Source organism: Candoia aspera, chromosome 5 (assembly GCF_035149785.1).
Source record: "Candoia aspera isolate rCanAsp1 chromosome 5, rCanAsp1.hap2, whole genome shotgun sequence".
Classification (NCBI taxonomy): Eukaryota; Metazoa; Chordata; class Lepidosauria; order Squamata; family Boidae; genus Candoia; species Candoia aspera.
In genome coordinates, this window is record NC_086157.1 from 13432953 (window position 1) to 13457666 (window position 24714).

The 24714-nt window shown below is 42.0% G+C and overlaps 2 protein-coding genes across 2 annotated transcripts in view; one reads left to right on the forward strand and one right to left on the reverse strand.

Annotated features, from left to right (window-relative positions):
- WDFY4 (WDFY family member 4) overlaps nucleotides 1–24714 on the reverse strand; it is a 195260-nt gene that overhangs the window by 59878 nt on the left and 110668 nt on the right. Inside the window, exons 43-46 of the mRNA XM_063304372.1 lie at nucleotides 21161–21309; nucleotides 19961–20084; nucleotides 18625–18710; nucleotides 16381–16431 (exon numbers count right to left, since the gene is read on the reverse strand). Coding sequence (XP_063160442.1) covers nucleotides 16381–16431; nucleotides 18625–18710; nucleotides 19961–20084; nucleotides 21161–21309 — 410 coding nt within the window. The remainder of the gene's footprint in view (nucleotides 1–16380; nucleotides 16432–18624; nucleotides 18711–19960; nucleotides 20085–21160; nucleotides 21310–24714) is intronic.
- Nucleotides 9448–10346, forward strand: LRRC18 (leucine rich repeat containing 18). Its single transcript, XM_063304308.1, has one exon. It carries the CDS (start codon nucleotides 9472–9474, stop codon nucleotides 10237–10239), a length of 768 nt encoding a protein of 255 aa, XP_063160378.1. The 5' UTR covers nucleotides 9448–9471; the 3' UTR covers nucleotides 10240–10346.

Consider the following 24714-nt stretch of genomic DNA (forward strand, 5'->3'; position numbering starts at 1 on the left):
CCAAGCAAGGATGGTATTAGGACCAAAATGCTCTTCAGAACAGCTCTGGTTTAATTAGGTCCAGAAGGCAGTTAGAGCTGATATTCTCTTGTGCAGATAGTACACAACTCTCTCGCCCCTATTTTTAAAACTGTTTCTGTTTGCATTTTGCTGACTACACTGTATAATTACTATTACTTTACCAAAGTTGAAGTGTAAGATTCATCTTACTGGAAGCTAGCAAGATACTCTCAATTTATTTAGCCTTCTGCATATGGGCTCTGAAAGCTCTTCTTCAGGTCTGGTGAGGTGTGTTTTCCTGTTATTGTGCAGAAGAAAGAAAAGGCACCAGATTTCTCCAGAACTTAGATTTTGACAGCTCACTTCTGACTTGAGAGGAAGGAGTGATTCTAGCATTTAAAATAACAGCAAGGCTACAAAAGAGAAGTAGTATTTCCCAATATTGTATTGCCCAATTCAGAAATCTTACTTTTGGAAAACATTTTGACTTTTTTGACCTCTCCCTGTGGATCCCACCCCCAGGATGGAGCCAGCTGCACCTGGGACGCATCAATTCCTCCATGTGGTTATCTGCGTTGGTTAATATAAATCTGCACAAACACTCTGTTTCATGTAAGCAGCATTAAGGCAGGAATTTAGTGTAACTCTTGCTCTCTTTGTTCATCTTACTGGTTTTGATGAAAAAGTGAGTGACAAAAAGATCATAGCAGAGTTCAGATGGAGTAGAGTGCCTGTAAAAAGATTTTCTAATACTTCCAAAACCCTCACTCCCCAGTAAAGTCAAAAAGAGCAATCTACTGGTCAGAATGAGGCCTAAGATTGCCCTCACCACCTCTTTACTTCCTCTGAATAAATTCTGGTGTCAAGGTAGGAACCTGGCACGTATCCCCCTCGTGTATATTGTTCAAATAGGTTATTGAAATGTACTCAAATGCATTACAGTATCCTCCATCTGATCTCCATGTCCCTGTATTTGCACATGATTAATGAGTAGTCTAAAAGCCTGAAGGGCTTGTAACAAAAGCCTTCTAATGGAGAAGTGTGTTCTAAACAAACTACATTCTTTTACAAATAATCATTTATCAAAACAGTGATTTGACTCCTCACAATTAAATGCTGAGGGTTTTGGATCAGCTGGGGCTAAGCCAACCGGAACTTATGCTCTTCCCAGCTACAAAACAGCCACAAACTTATTACTGCTCTTCCTTGCCATTTATATGGGAGGGGAAGCTGTTTCTTAAAAACTTTCCTGCATTTGGACACCCTGAGCGAACTGACTATCTAGAGGAGCTATGCCGAGACTTTGGGCTAAGTTCAAGCACAACATATCTTTGCATTTAACCTCTGTAACCTTTTAAAAAGGCAAAGAGCAGTCCTGGGAGGGAGGCAACAGTGTCAGGGCAGCAAGCAAGGAGAGGGCCATCTCTACTGTTAGGCATACAGGTAGTCTTCGGGTTATGATGGCAATTGGGACTGAGATTGCCATTGCTAAGCAATGTGGTTGTAAAGCACATCATCACATGACTGCATCACTTAGCAACAGCAATCCTGGCAGTCCAAGCTGCAAATGATGATGATGTGACCATGGGACGCTGCAACCGTTGTAAGTATGAGCTGACTGCCAAGTGCCCAAATCATGATGACATGACTGCCAGGGTCCTGTGACGGCCAAAACTTGGGGGTCTGGTTGTAAGTACCACTCATTCAGTGCCACTGCAACTTCAAACAGTCACTGAATGAGTGGTCAGTAAGTGAGGACTACCTGTAACAGTTGATTCAGACAGCAGGCTGGCCTCCTACCCGCTGCCCTCCTGAGCCATTACTTGGAACAGATGCTTCATTGCACTGATGGCATGCTGTTAGTAATGCAGCTTGCTATCATGACCAGCTGTTTTTGATGTGTCACTATGAGATTAAGATTCAGGAAGGGCCACTGAGTAAGGCTACTAAATCTGGACTGAAAAATCTGGATGTTTACACACAGCAGCAAAGAAAAACCGAAAAACCCATGTCTCTGCTGCCATCTCATAATTGTCCAGATTTTGGCAGACCAGATCTAGTAGCCGCACCAGTCAGACCTCCTGCTCAGTGCAAGGAACCAAATGACGGTATCCCCTACAATGGCTACCCAGCCTCTGTTGAACATGTCTCATAAAGGGGAGCCAACAGGCTAATTGTTTGATTGTTGATGTCAGCGGTACAGGGTAGATTGGACCAGAAAACTGACTCCACTGCAAGACTACAATTATATTTTATTGAGACAGGCATTAAGATAACAGAATCATGCAAGTCTATGTGTGCTTTTTCTCCCCTCCCCTCCAGGAAGGAGCCAGCCTGAGACTCTTTTTAATACTGACTCCCTTCCCAGGATTCAAGGAATGCTTTTGTCCTTTTTGTTTACCTAAAGGATTCTGAATATTTGCTTCAAGGTCATCTCCCTGGCTCTCTAAGTTGAACTGCTCTTACTGTTAAGAAGTTTTTTAATCACATAGAATCATTTAAGTTAGAAGGGACCTTGGAGACCTTCTGGTCCAACCCCTGCCCAAGGAAGGAATTCTGAGACCATCCCAGAAAAATGGCTGTCCTACCTTTGCTTGAAAACCTCCAGTGCTGGAGCATCCATGATTCCAGGAGGCAGGCGATCACTTTCTGCAATCTCAACACTGTACCTCTGTTGATGCAGCCTAAGACTGTATTAGCTCTGTTGACAAGCTGCAGCACGCTGCTGGGTCATGCTTAAGCAGGAGGCTGAGATCCTTCTCACAAGTACTACTACTAAGCCAGGTACCACTTAGCTTGTACTGTGCATCTGGTTTTTCCTAAGTGCAGTACTTGTCAACATTTTCATAAGTGGCTTAGACAAAGGGATAGAAAGGATGCTGATTAAATTTGCAGATGCCACAAAGTTGAGGGAGAGGGCAGTTTGCTAACACCTCAGAAGACAGGCTTAAGGTGCAAAATAATTTTGATAGTCTTTAAATATTGGGCTTTATACAACCATATGCAAGGTAAGAAATGTAATGTTTTTCACTTAGGAAAAAACAGATGCACAGTACAAGCTAAGTGGTACCTGGCTTGGTAGTAGTACTTGTGAGAAGGATACCCGCACTGGATACCTCTGTCCATTCAATCAGGGTCTGTCTTTAAGTTATTAGACTTAAATCCAGTATTCCATGTCTTGCTTTTTGATTGAGAGAGAATAGGTCTTGACCTTCCTCTATAGGACAAGTTTTTGACCTATCACATCTCCCCAGTCATTTTTCTTAAGGCTAAACATACCTAGATCCTAAACTCTTTCATCAGAGCTCTTAGGTTCTAGCCCCCTGATTATTGTCATTGGCCTTCTCTGAGCATTTTCTGAATCCTTCATCAAGTGTGGTACCTAAAACCAGACAGAGTACTCAAGGTGAGCTCTGACCAAAGCAGAATGGAGCAGATGATCCCCTAAATGATGCATTGTGAGGTGGCTGTGGTGTTTGCCAGCACTGGTAACTTACCTCACAAATGCATCCTTCTGATGACCGCCTCAGGCACATATATCTAGGACAAGCTAGGGGACTCTGAAGAGTCAAGTTAGTGCTGCTGCTACCAAGAAGAGGCATGGCGGGGAACTAGCCAAACCAGAAGCAGTTAAAGCCTCACACCCTCCTCTGCCTCATGCAGTAGATCTTCTTGGGGTATCCATGCTGCTCTATGTTTGCTGTTATCCTAATATTTAGCAATCTCCATCTCTCCAAGTCTTGTGATTTACATAAATAACAAGCCTATGCATACTAAGTGCACAGATGCATCCCATTTTGTTGGGCCATAAAATCTGGTAGATGTTTAACTTGTTCTTCACCAGAGATCAGGCCTGGGACCTTTGGCTCCCTGAAGCGCTAGAGAGGTAAAGCCCTGGTGAGGAGGAAAAACCTGACACACATTTCTCTTTCACCACCTAACCTAGGAAGGGGAAAGGTATTTAATTTCAAAGATTAATAGAGTGTTCATAAAAAAGAACGCAAGATTCACATATATTCAGTCCTGAAATGTATTTTATCTACGTATTAATTGAGGACTCCATTCTTTTTCTACAGCTACAGGCACCCCAAGCATATGCAGAGTAGATTCTGGTAAATTTGTTTTTATGAGAAGACTAGACATGGCAAAATAATGGAACTTCACTGCCTCTTGGTTTGTGTATAAGCTGAAGATGTGCATGTTAGGTCAGTTTGTATTAAAAGGCAAATTAATTTCTTCTCCATCCCTGTCCATAGCTAACATAGTATTTGATAAAACAGCATAATTTATACTAAGCCACTGATAGATTCCATCTCTCATAGTTTGCAAACCAGGCATAGGTTTTGAAAAAAATAAGAAAATAAGTCATATTATTTCCTCTCTTATTTCTCAGTGTTATTTCACTTCTACGTTTTCAATCTCAGTTCTAACATTACAAAGGATAGGAATGCAATTTGTATAAATGGAATAAATTAGTATTTTAGTAGGCCTTCACAGAACACATAAGTGTGACAGGGCATTCAGATCTTAACACTCACCATCTTAACTTTGAAAACCAACTTCCTCACACAGGTTTCCATGATCCAGAAATGTAAGACTGATAAAATCATTAAAACTGTAGATCTGACTTTTATTTAAGGCATCCCCTGCTCTTCCTCCCAATCCTAAATAGATACATGAAGTTTTCATAAGCATGAATAAGCAAGTCAGATCCTAACTGTCATTATTCTGGGGATACCTAGCAATTTCTGAGGTAAAGAATATTAGAGTAAAGAGCTTCTGGGATGTTTTTGCACCATGGAAATGGGAGGAACAGCCTATATGGTTGGGCAAACAACCTAAAGCCAACTGCTGAAAATTAGGAGAACTCTTACCAACTTCTGAAGCTAGCAGCACTTGCCTAACCTTGGCTTATCATGAAAAAGCTAAGCAGGATCTTACCTGGTTAGTACTTGGACAGGAGACTTCAGCAAATCACGGAGACCTAAGAGAGACTAGCAAGTCAAACATATCTAGAAGGCAGCAGTGGCAAACCACTTCTGTAGTGTTTTAAGAAATGGCATAATCTGTGATGTCACTAGGATTCAAGTCTCAACCTGAAGGAAACTTCATTTTGACACAGCAAAACTGTAGCATAAACACTAAAAGAAAATTAGTATATATTTTTTTAAAAAACCTAAAACTTCCCTTTAAAACCTGCAAGCCCCTATCCGTGCTCCCCAAATGATTGATCATCAATGTGATACAGGATTCTGCTTCCTCTTTATTGTTCAAGAACCCTATAATTATGAATGTACTGCCTCACCTTGCCATGAGGAGCAAAACTCAGCGCTGAATTGCTGATTCTCTCTCCCTCCCTCCCTTTGGATAGAGAGCTCTGATGTTGTTCCTGGGATCTGTTGGAGCCCCTCTCCCAGCTTAGGAGTCACAGCCCCGAGTGTTCCTACCACCCCTGGGACCACTTTGGCCTTCACTTTCCACATCCTCTCTAGTTCCTCCTTCAGGCCCTGGTACTTCTCCAGCTTCTCATAATCCTTCTTCCTGATGTTGCTGTCACTTGGCACTGCTACATCCATCACCACCGCTGTCTTCTAGTCCTTGTCTATTACCACAATGTCTAGTTGATTGTCTGTCTGTCTGTCTGGATCTGGAAATCCCATAGAATCTTAGCCCTGTCATTCTCCACAACCTTCTGTGGAATCTCCCATCTGGACTTGGGAGGGTCTAGTCCATACACTGTGCAGATGTTCCTGTTCACAAAAACAGATGTTCCTGTTCACTACTTGGTTGTGCCGTTCAGTGTATGCTGTTCCTGCCTACATCTTACACCCTGCCACTATGTGTTGGACTGTCTCTGAGGTCTCTCTGCACAGTCTGCACCTTGGGTCCTGTCTAGTGTGGTGGAACCCTGCTTCTATGGATCTGGGGCTTAGTGCCTGTTCTTGTGCTGCTATGATCAGTGCCTCAGTAATGTCTTTTAGTCCAGCCCTTTCCAGCCACCTGGTAGGATTTTCCAAGGTCAGCCACCTCAGCTATCTGTCAATGGTACATCCCATGCAAGGTCTTGTCTTGCCATGGCACTTCCTCTGATTGATCTTCCTTCCATGTCTGCTGATGCCTCAGGCATTCTCTCAGCACTCATCTTTGGGTGTCATCTTACTGATGTACTCCTGGATGCTCTTGGTTTCATCCAGGACAGTGGCTTTGACACTCACCAGACCTCACCCACCCTCCTTTCGGCTGGTGTACAGTCTCTGGGTATTGGACTTGGGGTGGAAACCTCTGTACATTGTGCGAAGCTTCTGGGTCTTCACATCAGCAGCCTCCATGTCTCGTTCACTCTTAGCTTACAGCTTGATGTCATCCATGTAGAGGAGGTGGCTGATGGTAGTTCCATTCTTGAACTTGTGTTCAAGTCCTTGTGATTATCTGGCTGAGGGGGTTCAAGCTTATGCAGAACAGCAGCGGGGACAATGCATCACCTTGGTATATGCCGCACTTGATGGCCACTTGTGCGAGCTGCCTTGAGTTGACTTCCAGTGTTGTCTTTCACAGTCCCATTGAGTTCTTGAGAAAGGTCCTGAGTGTCTGTTGACTTTGTATAGTGCCAGGCATTCACAGATCCATGTGTGTGGCATTGAGTCATAGGCTTTCCTGTAGTCAATCCAGACTGTGGTCAGATTGGTCTGTCTAGACCTTGAGTCTCGGGCAACTGCTCTGTCTATGAGCAGCTGGTGTTTTGAGCCTCTGGTGTTGTTCCCAATGCCCTTCTGCATTGTGCTTATGTACTGGCCTATATGGGCCTGCAGCTTGGCAGCTATGATGCCTGATAGGACTTCCCATGTTGTGGGGAGGCAGGTTATTGGCCAGTAGTTGGGCGGTGCTGTTCCCTTGATCAGCACTGTCCTTCCTTGTGTTAGCCAGTCTGGTTGGGAGCCTGCTAGTAGCAGCTGGTTCATCTGTGCTGCTAGGCATTCATGCACTGCTGTTAGTTTTTTTAGCCAGTAGGTGTGGATCATGTCCAGGCTAGGTGTTGTCCAGCTCTTCATGTTCTTGACCTGCTGTTGGATGTCTGCTACTGTGATTGCTGTGGTCTGCTCTCAGGTCCTGCAGCCACTTTGCACTGGTGTTATGTGTCTTCTCTTTCTCCCATATGTTCTTCCAGTACTGTTCAGTTTCTGCTGTTGGTGGTTCTGCTGTTACTGTGTTGTTGCACTGCAGCTGGGAGTACAACTTGGATGGTTCTTTGGAGAATAGGGCATTTATATTGAGCCTTTGTTTAGCAGTCTCTAGGGCTTCAGATGGAGTCAGGCCCTTGTATTTTTTCAGTAGCCGAGTCTTATCCTTAACCTCCACACCCTTCTATAGTTCTACCAGCTGGCTAACTTCTCTCTGAGTTGTCTTGATCTTAGCCTCCAACCTTATTTTCTGGGGGGAGGGGTATGTACTGCTGTTCTTCTTGATCCTGTAGCCAAACATCTCCAGGATTACAGTGGCTGCAGTGTATACCAGTTCATTGGTTTGAGTTATGGTGGTAATAGGGATTGTCATGAGGGCTCTACTGGCATCTTCTAGCAAACTATCTGATGGTACTTCTCCACTGAGTCTTGGTAATTGGTCTCGAGGGTTGACTGTAGCTAGCTTATCCATGATTTTTTGCCTCATCTCAGCTGCTGTGTTCTGTAATGGAGGGGGTGGCAGTGATGTTCCAGCTTCAGGTGTTGCTGCACCTCAAGTTGTTCTTCTGGGTCTTCTTGAGTCTGGGATGTAATGTGTAGCTGGTCTATCTCTAATAGTGAGAGCAGTTTCCCATTCACTATGTTGAAGCATTGGGTAACTAGCTGTTTCTCAGTTAGTGTGGATGCAGGTCTTCTGTCCATCTATAGTTCCCTCATGCGTTTCATATATCCCCTTTCGTTAGGTCTGCTGTTTTGGTAGCATTCCATCAATTCCAGGTTCTCTTGTCTCATCCATGTATGGTTTGTTCCAGTAGCCCACTTATCGTCAGATTGTCCTGGTTCCTCAACATCTGACACAGACCTTGTTAATCCGGGTGACCTCCGAGCTGGTATGACTCTCTTAGTTTGTGTCACTCTCATATTCGAGGTAGGAGGTGAAGCGTTAGGCGGTCTTTGCCCAAGGACCCCTACTGGTAAGGTAGGTACCAGCTGGGATTTGAACCCCCATCTAGCACATCAAAGGTCAGTGCTTCAACCATTATGCTACCCAGCTGATATATACAGTACATGGAATGTAAAATAAATCATGACTGACATATACCACATGACCCACTATTTTTCCCTTCTTTGGAAAACGTATGTCTTCCCACTATATGTCTCTTATGAAAGGAGCATATAAGTGCTTTCCTCAAATGTCTGGTATAAACATGTTGGTTAGTTCCTTTTTGCTACAATAATAAACTCCTGTACTGGGTGAACATAATGCATGGTTTATGCCAGAGGGCAGTTCCACTTGCTGCTTTAATCACAGAGATGAAGCATGAAAGTATCTGATATTAAAGTATATCAAAGGACTGTCTACAATGTGTAAATTATTGTCATTGAGAAGCAATTATTCGAATATGGCTTTAATTCATATATTGTTAGATACAAACTGCTTTACTTGTTTTTAGCCAGTAAATGAGCCATGGCTGGCCTTATGGACTATAAATCTTACTCCCTGAGGTTGTACGGCAGCTATAATTCCAAGCTAATTATATGTTCAAACTCTATCAGTTCTAAGCAACAACAGTTAAAATCATAGGTTGTGGTAGCAGCTGTACAAACTTCTATTTCATTTAAGACTCATTAGGATAAAAGAACATCATTTTAATTCTATGACCAATCCTGGCTTTGAAATGACAGAAAATCTAGCACTTTTTGATTAATTAAGATCACTGCAGCAACTCTAACATTTACAATACTATAATATTGTAATATATACTGTATACCTATTGATTTTATCTCCATGTACAATATTTCCAAAGTGTTCATGAATCTAGTAACAAAGCAGGTTCGAAAGTCACTTTACAGGTAACATTTTGCCTCCCTAAGCTTGCCTGGTTGTTAGGAAAGCAATGTACACATTCATACACATATAAATAAGAAGACGTGTAGAGATGACAGAACATGTATTCATAGAAAAAGTATTATATGAGAAGCAATATTAAAGACCAAGGATCAGGAGCTTGATTTTCATCCCACTCTAGCAGCTCCCCAAAATGTACGGAGAAAACATGTGACTTTCTATTCTCATTTGATCAGCTTGGAAAGAACCACTTTACCTCCATAACATCTATTTGCAATTGGTCTTAGCAGCACTGCAGAACAGACAGATGGATATTGGGTAAAGTATAATCTCTCTTAACTTTGTTGCATGTCTTTGTGTGCTTTTAAGGTTCAACATCAAGTACCCACAGACTTCATTGGAACGCCTTTTCATCTAATTTGAACTGCATTATTTTCACTGGAAATGGCTAAAGGGGCAAAAGGCCCCAAAGGGAAAAAGGTCACCTTGAAGGTTGCTAAGACCTGCATCAAGATCACCTTTGATGGGAAGCGCCGCCTTGATCTGAGCAAGATGGGCATCACAACTTTCCCCAAGTGCATCCTCAAGCTGGATGATATAGACGAGATAGACCTGAGCAGAAACATGATCAAAAAAATCCCAGACGGAATTGATAAATTTCAGAACCTGCGTTGGTTGGACTTGCATAGCAACCAGATTGATAAGCTGCCAGAAACAATAGGGAACCTACAGAATCTCATTTTTCTGAATCTCTCCAACAACAAGCTCACAGCCCGGAGCTTACCAGTGGAGCTAAATCAACTCAAGAATCTGCGGAATCTTAACCTTGGCCTAAACCACATTGACAACCTACCAACCACTCTGGGAGCTTTAAAAGAGCTCCAGGAAGTTGGGGTATTTGATAATTTACTGACACTTATCCCGAACAGTATTGCAAAGCTCCCTAAGCTGAAGAAGCTAAATGCCAAGAGAAACCCATTTCCTGGGCCCACAGAAGAGGAAATCATTATTGATAACATCAAACGCCTTGAGACACTTCATTTGGTAGAAGAAAAAGATCTTTGTTTCCCATGCTTGAGGAAATGTCAAGAAGAGAGAGACAAGCTAAACAAGCTGAAGAATACAATACCCACTCCCCTCAAAAAGCCAAACTTTTCAAACCTCATGACCCCCAACTCACTAGCAAAGGAGAATCAAGCAGAGTGGAGGTGAATGGGCCACCATTCCATCCTCACACAAATGACAGATAGTGATGCGGAGGTATGGCATGGCAACTTTGCATCCCTTCATTAGGAATGATTCGAAGTAATAAAACAGCTCTGGATCACATATAGCTCTACTACTCTAACAGACATGTATCAATTCACCATTCCCATAGCAGGAGGTCAGAATCCCCAACTTCTCTCCAGCTTGCAACTGGGAGTGGACATCACAACAGTTATAGTGACCTTCCAACATGTACCAGAGTTTCAGTGAAGACTTCCCCTTCCCTCTTCCGATTCAGCAAAGGTGGGCTGGAGAGTTTGGACACTAGACACAAGAGGCATCCCAAGTATCTGTTCATTCATTGCCAAAGACATCCTCTCTTCTAGCTCTCAGAGAAAGACCAGAGATGATTGGATGCTGGTTGTTAGAGGCAAGGTGCTAACACCAAAATAAGTGGCAACTTTGCCTTTTAGAACCAGGTTAGTTTTCATTTCCAGCTTCAAACTTGGAGCTTGGGAAGAGGAGCCAAGGACTGCCCCATAAGCCCCTAAGTCTGCCAAGACTACCAACATTTACGGCCTGAATTAGCAAAATCACAGAGGAGTAGAATCTATCCTTCTGATGATTCTTGCTCTCAGCTGAATCCAGTCAGGGTCCAAATATCATTAGGGAACAACAAGGCTACTTGCTCCAGGACATGTCTTTCCTGCCAACACGTCACATCTTGCACAATTAACATAGTGAACAACAATTACAATTCTTTTGGCTCCTTTCAAGATTCTTTAGATATTTTGTCTAAGGAAGAATCTCCAACTACATTTTACTTGAGGCAGAGTTTTGGTAGTCCCCCTTGACTGTAAAGCTTTAGCATTGTATCAGTTACTGAAACATTCCTGGATTTGGCACTATTCCTTTTCTTGCCTTATGCCTACAGTATAAAGAGTCAATACTGGCAACCTGGTAATTGCATATAGGAAATTACTATTTATAAATTGTCCTATTTTATGCCTGAGCTCAATCCATAATGGAGTTCTGAAGTTTCTTTGTATTCTAAAGTGTCAGATGAATTACTACAAGAATTTCCAAACGATTTCCTTCTCTAGCATTTAAAACAGTAACATGGGCTAGGATACAGAATCTCCAGAAACTCAAAAGATACATCCGGAGTAGAAGAATAGATGTTTACAGCCTAGGGCCAATAACAGCACTCAAGTTATGAAGAATGCTTCATTAGTGATGCTTCCTCCCACATTTGACCATTTACAAGCTAGAATCACATGACAGGGCTGTGCACGCAAGAGATGGCTGTCCAACTCAACTTAATGAAGCGACGTTGCAGATTTACAGTACAAGCAGTTGTGGTCTTTGGATTACACTCTCACTATCACATACTGTGCAGTCCCTGTTGTCAATCCCACTAGGTGGACCAGACTAGGAATACAACTCCACAAGTAGGCTAAAACTGCTTATGCTGAGATTGGGCATAACAGAATCTTGCAAATCTGGCTGTACTGTATTTCCTTTTCCTCCTCCTTATAGTTCAGCCAATTAGGGCGATGTCTGACTGAGCTGCTTTCAAATGTTATCATACTGCTCTGGACTTAAGACACATTTCAGCCCCTTTTGCCTAGATTCTTGCAAATTTCCTTATTCTCTACACCTACTCAGCCATTTCATATATGCCCAGGAGTTACAGTATACAAACAAAACTCTTCTCTTCTCTGAAAGGAGCAGAGCAACCTGTGCTGGCACTTGGATGTCCAGCGTTTAGTCCTTGCATTTTAACTCATATGCATGCAAGAACTAGTCAGGCTAAAGGAACGTAATGAATTACAGAGATGGGCAAGCGTGATCCCAAGTCATATTTATGCAGGACATTTGACTGGCTTCTACGAAAATAAAGCCTCTTCTGCATAAGCACACAGAACGTCCATACAGAATTTCCTCTCAAAGCAGCAGCCAAGGAAGTTCCAAAACATATGAAGTACTTCTTCCCCACATAGCAGGGATTCTGCATTCAGCATAGTGTTTCTGGGGCAAAAGAAGAGGCTGAACATATGGCAAAAAGTGGAATACAATAATTTTAAGTCTTTCAAGGAACTATTTCTGACTTAACTTCTGTGCTACAATGGATGTATAGCCTTACTGAGGTTTCCCAGAATCTTTCAAAAGGCAAAAGTAAATTAAATCTACAGCCAATAATTTTGCAAATGTAGCAATTTGGCTGCTAACTAGTGCAAATACAGGGATCATATTATCACTGTACTGTCAGTTTAAGGTACTAGCATTGAAAGTCCTAAATGGCTTAGGATGTGACTATCTCTAATGTTGCAAACCCATCTAGCTGTTAAGACTGGCAGAAGAGACCCCTCAGAAGCCCATCATATGGAGATGGCCTTCTCCTGTGTTTCTCCAATGCTTTGGAATGCCCTTCCTCTCAAAGTGTGTTTGCCTTTCCTCCCCCCTTCATCTAACTTTTGACTGGGAAATTATTTTAGTATTAATATTATGCTTTTACTTTTTATATAACATCTTTGCTTTCTAAAATTTGTTAGCTGTTTTGAGTACTTGTCAGACAGCAAATACAGACTATGTACCTGAGATCAGATCAGATCAGATCTTAGGTGAAACATACACTTTGGATCCAAATGTGCTCCTAAAGATATTTATTCAAGGTTCTAAGAATAAAGCAAAACAGCAAGAATTACCTATTCTTAATAGCTGAAATCAGAGAACCAGTTTGGTGTAGTAGTTATAGGCAATGGGCTAGAGACCAGGAGACTGTGAGTTCTAGTCCTGCCTTAGGCACAAAGCCAGCAGGGTGACCTTGGGCCAGTCCCTCTCTCTCAGTCCTAGGAAGCAGGCAAGAGAAAATGACTTCAAAAAATGTTGCCATGAAAACTGCAGGAACTTGCCTATGTGTGGCCCAGAGTCAAAGGCACACATAATAGCTGAAATTGGGACAGAGTCTAAAGCTCAAATTATGTATGAAGTTGTAGGATTTAGATGTATTTAGTAAATGATCCTGAAGTATCTGGGTCCATCAAAGGCTTATTAAAAAGTGAACAAAACTGTAAATATTGTAATTGAAATATCTGGAATGCTAGACAAAAATTCCCTTCAATGTACTTTCTTCTTGGAATTCTTTTATCCATATATTTTTGTTACTGTAGTATATAGCACTTTTTAAAAAAAATAAAAAAATAAAAATGTAATCAGCTCTAATAGAAACTGCACCATTTCTTGGATAATGTTGTCTGCCTTCTGCAGCACTGCTATATGACTCTCTGAAATACCAACACTCCAGAAATCTTCTTCATCTGAACTTTTAATTCTTTAAACACTTCTATTTTTTATTTATTTATTTATTTATTACTCATATTTAGCCACCACCCATCTCCCCCAGAAGAGGGACTCTGGGCAGTTTACAATAAAATCCCCATAAAACATAAACATTAAAATCACATAAAACAATTATAATAAAACCCAATAAATAAATAAAATCCAAGAGAAATGTAAAATCCAGGCTGGTGGGAGGGACTCTAGGGTGCGAGCCATCCCCAAGAATTGTCCTAACAGCCAGGAACCATGCTGAGACAAGGAGTAGGTCTCTAGTGTTTCATTACTGCTACATAACAAAGAATCCTAACAAACTGAAGAAGCGTGGGAAAACCCAGCCATATAAACCCCAAAGACTAAGGCGGGCCCGATCTGTGTCTCTTTGAATGGCCACCTAATTCCTCAGTACTACGCATGCACTTTACAGCCTGGATGGGAGCCCCCTGCTCGCCATCCTCACTCATGACAGAATGGTTATTCCCTTTCCCACCCCAGGAGAGACGGCAAAACCAGGTCTTCAGGGCCTTCCGGAAGGTCAGGAGAGAAGGGGCCTGCCTCACCTCCGGGGCCAAGGTATTCCAGAGAGCAGGGGCCACCACAGAGAAGGCCCGCTTCCTGGACCCCGCCAGATGAAATTCTCTTATGGATGGGGTCCGTAACATGCCCTCTCTGGATGATCGGGTGGGGTGGGCTGATGTAATGGGGATGAGACAGTCCCTCAGGTAACCTGGCCCTGTGCCATGTAGGGCTTTAAAGGTAATAACCAACACCTTGAATTGGACCCGGAAGCAAACTGGCACCCAGTGCAGCCCGCGCAGCAACGGTGTTATATATGCCCACCTAGGTGCACCAAAAATAGCCCGTGCGGCTGCATTCTGGACCAGCTGAAGCTTCCGGATACTCTTCAGGGGTAGCCCCATGTAGAGCGCATTGCAGTAGTCTATATGGGAGATAACCAGGGCGTGAATGACTGTTCGGAAGGCTTCACGATCCAGGAACGGGCGTAACTGGCGCACAACCCGAAGTTGCGCAAAGGCCCTCCTAGCCACGACTGCCACCTGCTCTTCGAGCAGGAGTCGTGAGTCCAGGAGAACCCCCAGATTATGCACTGAGTCTGTCTGGGGCAGTGCCACCCCATCCAGAACTAAAGATGACAGTTTCCTGGAAGATGAAGCCCCATCAACCCACAGCCACTCCATCTTATCAGTTCAGTTGAAGCCTGTTGTTCCCCCTCCAGACCCCCACAGCCCCCAGGCACCGAGAAAGGGCAGTCACTGCATCACTTACCTCACCCAGGATAGAGATGTATAATTGGGTATCATCAGCATACTGATGATACCTCAACCCGTGGTGACGGATGATCTCACCCAGTGGTTTCATGTAGATGTTAAACAAGAGAGGAGAGAGAACCGAACCCTGCGGCACCCCACAATGGAGGGGTCAAGGGCTGGATCTCTCCTCTCCTATCACCACCGACTGGGACCGGCCCTGAAGGAAGGAGGTAAACCAGCGCAGAACTACGCCACCCACCCCCAACTCCCTGAACTGTCCCAAAAGGATACCATGATTGATGGTATCGAAAGCTGCTGAGAGGTCATGGAGAGCGAGGATTGATGCACTGCCTCCATCCCGCTCCCGCCAGAGATCATCCATAAGCGCGACCAATGCAGTTTCTGTCCCATATCCTGGCCTGAAACCTGACTGAAAGGGGTCCAGATAATCTGTTTCCTCCAGGACCCTCTGGAGTTGTAACGCCACCACCTTTTCAACCACCTTCCCTAAAAAGGGGAGGTGGGAGACTGGACGAAAATTGTCCAGCACAGTTGGGTTCAGAGATGGCTTCTTGAGGAGGCGGCGCACCAGTGCCTCCTTAAAGGCGACCGGGAACACCCCTCCCTCAAGGATGTATTTACCATCGCTTGGACCCAACCACACGTCACCTCCCGAGCTGCCTTCACCAGCCAGGAGGGGCATGGATCTAAATAACAGGTGGTGGCATTCACAATCCGGAGGATCCTGTCCACTTCCTCGGGTCCACTTCTATGTCTTCCGTGTACTCAGTTCTGTTCTATTTCTCCATTCACCAGAAATCCTCTCATTTGCTATTTAAATATTATTTTGATAAGTTCAAATCATGAATGATCATGGAAGAACAAAATCTGATGAACAGTTAAATGCTACTGTTTATACAGCTGATGCATACTAGCACCTTAGTATGCAGATCAGTTAACTTTATGCCTGAATGTGGGTATGTCAAATTCCCTAGTTATCCCTATCTGGGACCTGCCAGTGAGGCTCTGCATAAACTTCCCCCTGAAGGAGAATTTCAGCCAAAAGGAGGAAGAGTCACTACCTCTACCTTTCTCTGACTCTGAGGTACAGTTCAGAGGGTTCCTTAGTTTGGGGCAAATGGAGGACATTCGGAACTGGCTGGGCTTGGGGATGTGTTTTTCCCAAGCAGCTGATCTACAGACTGCTGCTGAGCGGGCCTCTGATCCCACCCTCAGGACGCTTTTATAGACACAGACGCAGCTTCACCATCTCAGTGAGAATGACATGTTTAAATGGGAATGCATGTCCAATTACAAAAGAATTCTAACCCAACAAAAATCAGAAAGCAAACAACTGTTTTAGGAGAACTTCAGAGAAAGGAAGAGCTGCCCCCAACAGCTGAAATCAAGTGTTTCTGAGGTACATGAGTTTTGTCAGGCAAGTGCCAAGGACAATACAAAAGACTTTATTTTATTTTATTTTATTACTTTATTTAATGTAATTACTTTTCTTTTATATTAGGATTTGTAGAAATACCTTATATTAGTAGACTCATCTGTGATGCCTTTTGATTTCACTGAACAAAATCTGAGGAAAGAAAATATACAAGAGTTACTTTATTCTTCTGAATGATGACAGCTTTAGACAATTTATTCTGAAAGATTCTGTTTTATTTTGCTTTGTATATTTACGATGTGCACACAGTAAATACCAGCTGCTGATAGGACTGAAATAACTTTGGGGATCCTATTTCCAAAATAAGCATACAAATATGCAGCCACACATACCCACATATACACAGGTACGCAAGACAGGGAAAGCCTGCAGAACATTTTTGGAATTCTTTCCATCCCCTTCATCAGCAGCATGCAAGAGTTGTCTATGTTCTGTAACATAGAACACAGAGTTCTGTAACACAGTAACATGTTTCTGTTGCATCTGTGTGCATTTGTGTGACTACTTACATAGGAAACCCAAGATGAGCTGCATGTGTTCCACTCTGGGTCACGTGACCAGGCAAGAGGGGGCTTTGAACAGAGCAATGGCCAGTTCTCAGCCATTCCCAACAAGTACCCCTTGCCCTGGCTAGGGATGCATTGGGGGGTTTCCCTCCCAGGAATGTTTTTCTCTGCAGCCCCAGCACAATCTGGCCCATTTTTAAACTGAATTTTCTTTTCCTGACTTTTCCCAAATTTGGTGCCTCTATGTTCAGTCCACAGAGAGTTAATCTGTTGATAAAGAGACAGAGTCCTCAACTCATTTTAATAATTTTGTTCCAGAAATCCACTGGGTTAGAAATGATTAAGAAACAATAAAGTAATTGGCCTTTTGTTCAAGAGTTATTTATTTCTTAGGGCCGCTTAATTTTTCATATCTCACTGTTGTTTTAGTGTTTATCATTGCTCTAACAAGGCAGAAAGAACAATTAATCAAATATGCTGGATTTTGCCTGCCAACAGCATGAAGCCAAGTTGCTATGGTCACTGCTACTTGACGGCCAGATACATGTTTGGGCTTAGCAATTGTCTGTTTTAATATTCTGCAGATATAAAAGAAACACAGGTTTACAAGGAAAGACTTGGAAAATTACCCGTTATATTAATAACGGATTTAACAGAGAGCCAGTTTGGTCTAGTGGTTAAGGCAATGGGCTAGAAACCAGGCGACTGAGAGTTCTAGTCCCACCTGAGGCATGGAAGCCGGCTGGGTGACCTTGGGCCAGTCCTCCTCTCTCAGCCCAACCCACCTCACAGGGTTGTTCTTGTGGGGAAAAGAGGAAGAGGAGGGAGTATTAGGTATGTTCACTGCCTTGAATTATTTATAAAAATAATAAAGGCGGGATAAAAAATCCATCCATCCATCACAAGTAGATGAATCTGTGTACCTTTGTTGAATGTTTACTAATGATGTGAAAATGGAGACAAATTGTGCAAATGCTGGTGTCATGGCAACATGTAGTTTATGGTCTGTTGCACAGAATGCACGTTTCTCAAACAAGTGGAAAATAGCTAGGTATAAGAGCTTTTTGTTGTATGAAAATGAGTGTTGGGAATGTCAGGAGAAACAAACATTGTATGCAGTAGAAATGAGGTACTTAAATAGCTGGAGTGTGTATATGGTGCTGAATGTGGTCTGAATGCAAAAGTGAATGAATGGCCAGAGAAATAGTGTATGTTGAGGTGGTTTGATCATATAGAGAATGAATGAGGACAAAAAAGAAAACACATAAAGAAAGAATTAATAGGTTGAGTGGAAGAGGATGACCAAGAGATCCTGAAAAAGAGTGCTGAGAAACTTAAAGAACAAAAGCAATGCAAAACGAAAGAAGCAATGAGGGTTTGCAAGAACAGAAATGTATAGAGAAGAGTCCATGGTGTTGGCATTGCCTTCTTTTAGATGTGTTTCACTTTCTTTTTCTTATCTCATGCCTTTAATTTCTTTGACTTACTATTTCTTATTCCTTTTCTGTAATATGTTATATGTTGCTTGCCCTGAAAGGGAAGATATGGAAATGTATATAAGGGTGTGTGTTGTGTCTGTATTAAGGCTACACATCCAAAACATTGTGACAATTTGGTTAGATCTTTTTAAATATGGTAAGCCCTCTTGATTATAGATAAAACATTTATCTTGTATGCTGAGCCGAAGTTAATACCCGCAAAGAAACTGCCAAGCAATGGGGAACATATATGAAACAATAAGATTTCTAATGAACTCTGAAAAAAATAGCTTGGGACCAGGCAGGAAGCAATGCTTCTTCACAACTTCTGCAAGAGGTACCTTGTCAAGGCTTTTGTCCTGTTGCTGTTGTGGAATACGAGGAAAATGGAATAGCCATTGTTTAAGAAGATCTCCAGAGCTATCTCCTGCAAAGACAAACCAAATGGGCTATGGTCAGCTTACAAGAGAAAGGAGAAATGGGTTCTTTCTCTAAGCAATTTCAATCAAAAGACTGAACTCCTTAGAAAACAATCATCATAATGACTAGAAAGCAGCCTTATCCAACAGAGGATTTCCCTCAAACCTTTACTTCATCCCATGAAACATTAATTATTCAACACAGAAGAATCATGTTTAGGAAACGTCAGGAGTCAAAAGGACTAGATCCAGGAATCTTTGGGTCTCCATGCTGCTACCCCAAGAATTCATTGTCAGGGGTGCAGATCAGAGAGTGGTATTTGGTTAAAAGCCAGAGGCCCAAGGCTACAGGCAGCTACAGAAAGCTTATCTTTTTATTTATTTATTTATTTATATTTCATATTTCGTCACCACCCATCTGACTAAGAGCGACTCTGGGCAGTTTCCGACAACATTTCAGATGTTCTTCCAGACATCTTCAAAAATTGCTTCTGAATTTTACATTTTAATGTGATGGAGGGAGGAATTATTAAGGATATGGCTAGAGAGTACATACTGTATATGAGCTGTATTTATTTTTAATGACTTTTAAATGTAAAGGATTTTTTCCTGGCCTTACCCTGCATGCACCACTGAAAGGCCAAATGGGTTTCTGGCACAGAACCAGTTACACATCCCTGCTCCAGGTTAACTGTGCAGCCACCCATGCAGTTAATCAATTCTCCTTAAGTTGGAAACCCTATATGGTTTCTAAGAGCTCTGCTAGAAGAACAGTAGTTGTTGAATTTGCTCACTGATGCTATTCCTATTCTGCTGTGGCTTGAAACATCTCACTGATAGGAATACTGAAGCTTGGAAGAAGTGTCAGATTCTGAAACAATTTCCTTTAAGCTGGAAAAACCAGGACAGAGTACAAATTTTGTTCTATATTTTTATATTGTGTTAACATCACTGGTTTTGTTGTTGCTATTATTGTTGGTCTATCTCTGATCAAGTTTTTCACATAGAATTTCTTTCCTGAGGAAGATTTAGAACAAAGCCTTGAACTCAAATGTAGATATGTGGAATTCATTCAAATATTTCAAAATCTTCCTTCTCTTTTCTGCCATCCAAAGAAGCATTTAACAGTTTGCATGTTTATATAATGGTTAGCCATTTCTTTTATTCTAGCTTGTTGAGCATCTATCCCAAAACCTTGTATACCTTCATTAGATATCGTCTGCTCAAGGAAAAGTCTGTACAGACAGCTGATTCTTACCTGAAGAAGAAAGCGCATTGGCTGGATCTCTTTAATGTCACTGTAGGAATGGCAGGAACATGTGGGCTCAACAGCTATGGCCTCAGTTCCATAGCACAAGTTGTAAATGAATGACTCATTGATGCTAGAAACAACCACATGAAATGTGCATTAGATAACAATTGCATCAATTGGAGTTCCCTAGTAGCAAATTATGCCATTGTCCTCTTCTTCCTTCCACAAAAACCTAGAGATGAGCAACTTGTTCCAGAACCATGTCAGGCTGACTCAGAAAATAATATGATGAATTGCCCTGTAAACTGGAAATAATTTGGCTTATTTTCTGAATACTTACTTTGCTTTCCTAAACAGCCCTGTTTTCCTGGAGCCCCAGTTAGCCCATTGCCTTTTTCAATAATGGAATTTGATTGATGAAATTAAATACACTGAGACCTGTAGGGAGATTGATGGAGGGCAGCTTTTCCTTTCCCTCTCTGGATGTAAAGCCATGTTTCCTGGAAACACGATAACATAAGAGCCCTGGTGCATATGCCCTGGTAAGTTGCAATGAACCAAGCAGAAGAAAATGAAAAAGAAAAAATGACCCTTCCTTCCTTCCTTCCTTCCTTCCTTCCTTCCTTCCTTCCTTCCTTCCTTCCTTCCTTCCTTTCCTTCCATCCATCCATCCATCCATCCATCCATCCATCATTGGGATTGCAAAATCTGTTTTGGCTGCCTTTAGTATCCCCAAAGACTCTGGCCTAAGCCCTTAAATTAGGATAAACGTTATACTTTTATCTCTTAATTTTGTCCTCCCAGAAATGTTTTGTTTTTGCACATATGTCAGCCCTTCAAGGTAGACCAGAGTAGGAAACCTGTCATGCAGGCTAATACTACTTTTATTGTAAGGTGACAGTAACAGACTCCTGCAGGTCTGCATGCACTTCCCCCCTCCCTCCCTTTATCTTCATGAGGACTAGGGAGGGTCTTGTCTGAGACATTTCCTTAGGTTACAGTTCTGCCTGAACTCGGGGTTCTTTTATCCGACCACTGCCTTGGCAGTGGCTCTTCCATCTGTCCCTCAAGGCCATTCTTCCCTCCTGCTACAATGTGTGAGGAATTCGGATTTGACCACGTATAGAAATGGCATGTTTTAGCAATAACCAGCAATATAACAAGGCCGCTTAGCCCCAAGAACAGCCCAGATAGGAAACAGCTCACCATGATAAGCAATGGCTTGTGCAATAAATCTCTTCTAGGTGGGACAGAGTGAAATGCTTGCAGATGTAGAAATGGTCCTGGCCGAAGAGAATCACCGCTTCCAATGCGATGTGTCCTTCGATGATCACTACAGACTGCCGACATATAACCTAAATAAGGAAGATGGCAATGCATGTAAACTGCACCAGCAGGGCTTACTTTCTCTCCATTCCTCAATATTTTACAAAGAAAAATGGGGACTCCACTCAGCTAGCTAATTAAGAATCATTGGCTGAGCAATACTCAGTTCTAAATGTCCTTCCTTCTATAATATAATCCTGTTCATTCTGAAATAATGTTTCCTGCATTGTTTCAGTAGCATAGTCAATTGCAAAATTAAGTGTAGTAATTTCAAAATGAATCTAGCAACACTATAGAATGCCAAAAGTAAAATACATTCAGCACAATATGTTTCCAGATTGGGGGCAGGGATTCTTGTCTGTGTGAAATTTCTAAACATCTGCGCAAGCTGCATTTCTCTCTCTGGTCTTTTCTACATGGCAGCCTTCAGCTCGTTATCTCCCATGTACAAACCAGCGGGAAATGAAGCTGTCTTCAAAAATTCCTGACTGGATTTCAAGTCCTTCTTCCATGTTGGCTCTCGTAATGGCCAAGTGTTTTGTTTGTGTCTCAGTTAACATGGCCCTCTACTGAAGAGTTCCCCTGCTTCTTTGTTACTCCCACCCATGCCAGGAAAGCAAACACCAATCACTTTTTTAGAAAAACTTAATGCATTACGAAATTTAAAGCATCACAATGCACACATAAGCAGCTACCACACCAGCTTTAAAATAAAAGTGCTTTTCTTGCCTTTTCTCATATCTCTGATGCAGCTGTTGGGTCTTTGGTTTGAAACCAGGGTCCAACATTTTTTTTTAAAAAAAATTACTATTTTTCTTTCTCTGAGCTACCCACTTCAGTTTTTTTAACCAGTTGACTGGTGCACTATCTCATCATTCTTGTCACTTCAAGTAGAAGAATCTCTCCCAGCTTCCAAAGAGCCATGTGGATTAATATGAGAGGACTTCTAAACAAAAGGGATTTTTAAGAAGGAGGCATTTTCCTTTTGCCAGTGTCTCGTGTGGAGAAAAATAAGTGGCCCAGAAAAGAAAAATAATAATAAAAAGAAATGATAAAAAAGAAAAATAGGCATCAGGAGAAGATCAGCTTGGAGCACAGCAACTACACCTTGCTGATCAAAGCAAGGTCAATGAGGACACAAAGGGTTGCTGCAAATGGCCTTGAACCATGACAATGAAATACTTCAAGCAGTCTTGGGTGTTTTCCAGCTTTTTATCCACTGATAGTTATAGCATTCTAGTTTCTTCCACAAGAAACAATGACAAAAGGCAAATGCTTCTTTCTTAAATATCCCATTTGCTTAACAGTCCTATGTGGCTGAGATCTAACATAATCATCCAAGAAGCAGTTGCCTTTGGTTTGGCTAAATTGGAAACCAGGCAGTTTTCAAGCCATGTCAGATTGGCTCAGTTTTACACAGTAGGGCAAGAGATGCTGTGTAAAAGCTTGGCCTTTTCTCATAGTCAGTGGTATGAGCAAACAGTGTTGACAGAAATGAGGTAGTTTAGTAAACACAGCCCCAAAGAGTGGGTTTTTTAAAATTATTATTAATGAAGCAATGGAGAGTCTGAAATTAAACTTAACTTCCTTTTCTCAAAGCAGAAGACAGAAGGATCGCACTGGTTTCTAGCAGAAAGATTCAATGATGCAAAAATGACATGGAATAATTGCATATACTTCAAACATACTGTATATCTTGGGCAATAAGCATTAAGTTGCTGAAGTTGCTTCAAGATGCAGAACACTGAAGTGACAATATACAGTTGTTAAAGGTGAACTATTCTATTGGTATAAAGTAGCCCCCAGCCCCCATATTCTGTCACTCAAATTCAACAATATACCATCAAAATATACCAGCATATTTTATCGTTTTTAAAAACTAAGATTTATAAGCCTCTGATTAAACCCAACCCCTTTAAAGTTGCAAAACAGTGCTTCAAAACCCAGCCCCATAACCCTGCTGGGTTTTCACTGGACAAATTTTTTTACAATAACTAAGTGTGCTTCGACTACAAAATGATTGCTCACACTTCTTATAGGGAGTGTGTGCGTGTGTGTGCGTGTGCGTGTTTCCAAATTAGATTAAGCCACAGTTGAACTACCTTCCTTCTCAGCTGGAAGAACAGCATAAAATCGGAGGATGGGCCATACTGGAAATGTTACAATTTCTAGTCATTTCAGAATGAAGAAAGAGAAATAATGAATTTGGGAATAGAAGTCCCAACCTACAAAAGAATACCAACATTTAAATTAAAGGCTTGAAACTTTAGCATCAAGGAGGAGGAGGATGAATGGAGATTTCTTCCTATAGAACTGAAGTATCCACATGATATTTTTATTGTGCTTTTTATCTTCAAAATAAAATCAGAAAAAAGCAAACTTACGCCTTTTTGGCTCTGTTTCAACTGGCAAATCTACAATTTGAAAGCAAACTAGTGAGTTCGGAGAAAGGAAATTAGTTTTCCCTATATGAGGAACTGGAAATGTGTCTTCTGTTGCTCTGCCTTAAAAAGCTGCAAAAACAAGCTCCAGTTAATTGATTAAATAACACTGCTTTTCTGATGAACAATTAGCCTTCAAACTGGAACGGGGTACCGTCTTCCTCACCCTGCCTCAGTTATTTTTGCACTACTTTGAAACAGGATAGAAAGAGTATTGATGTGGTTGAAAGTTGGTGCTGGAGAAGACTCCTGAGAATACCATGGCAGCCAAGAAAATAAAGAAATGGATCATTGAACAAATCAACCCAGAGTTCTCACTCAAGGCACAATTGACTATGCTCAAATTATCCCACTTCAGACACATTATGCAAAGACTTTGTTCTCTGGAAAAGGCTCTGATGCTGGAAAACGCGGAAGGAAAGAGACGAGAAAAACAAGTGGACGGACTCAGTTACAGTGGCGATGGGTGCACCGCTGGAAGACCCGAAGGACCTGGTGAGGGACAGAATGTCACAGAGAAAATCTGTGTGGTTGCTAAAAGTTGACACTGACTTGATGAAACATAATCAATTATTCACATCTACATTGAAAGTTCTGCTTGATTCTGAGCATGCTCTTGGTGGGTTTTGATTAATTTATACCTGGAAATGCCACCACTAAGCTGGTGCCATCCAGTCTTCAATAAACAATTTTAATGGATTCCTGCTGTATTTTCAATTCTGTCTTCAGATAAAAGGTAGTATTCCTTTAACAACTTATAGTTTTCTTAGCATATCCCTTAATCGTGATCGGATGAACAGTCTCTCTTTTTCTTGCATCCTTTTGCTTTCACTGTGAGAATTGTTTCTGATCCTTCATTTATCTCTCCTAAGTCCTTCAAAGTGTCATGAGTAAGGATGGCCAGCAGGGGGCTCCCATCCAGGCTGTAAAGCGCATGCGTAGTACTGAGGAATTAGGTGGCCATTCAAAGAGACACAGATCGGGCCCGCCTTA

Excerpts from the sequence above, each read along its gene's own strand:
- LRRC18 (XM_063304308.1), top strand. The coding sequence starts at position 9,472 with ATGGCTAAAGGGGCAAAAGGCCCCAAAGGGAAAAAGGTCACCTTGAAG.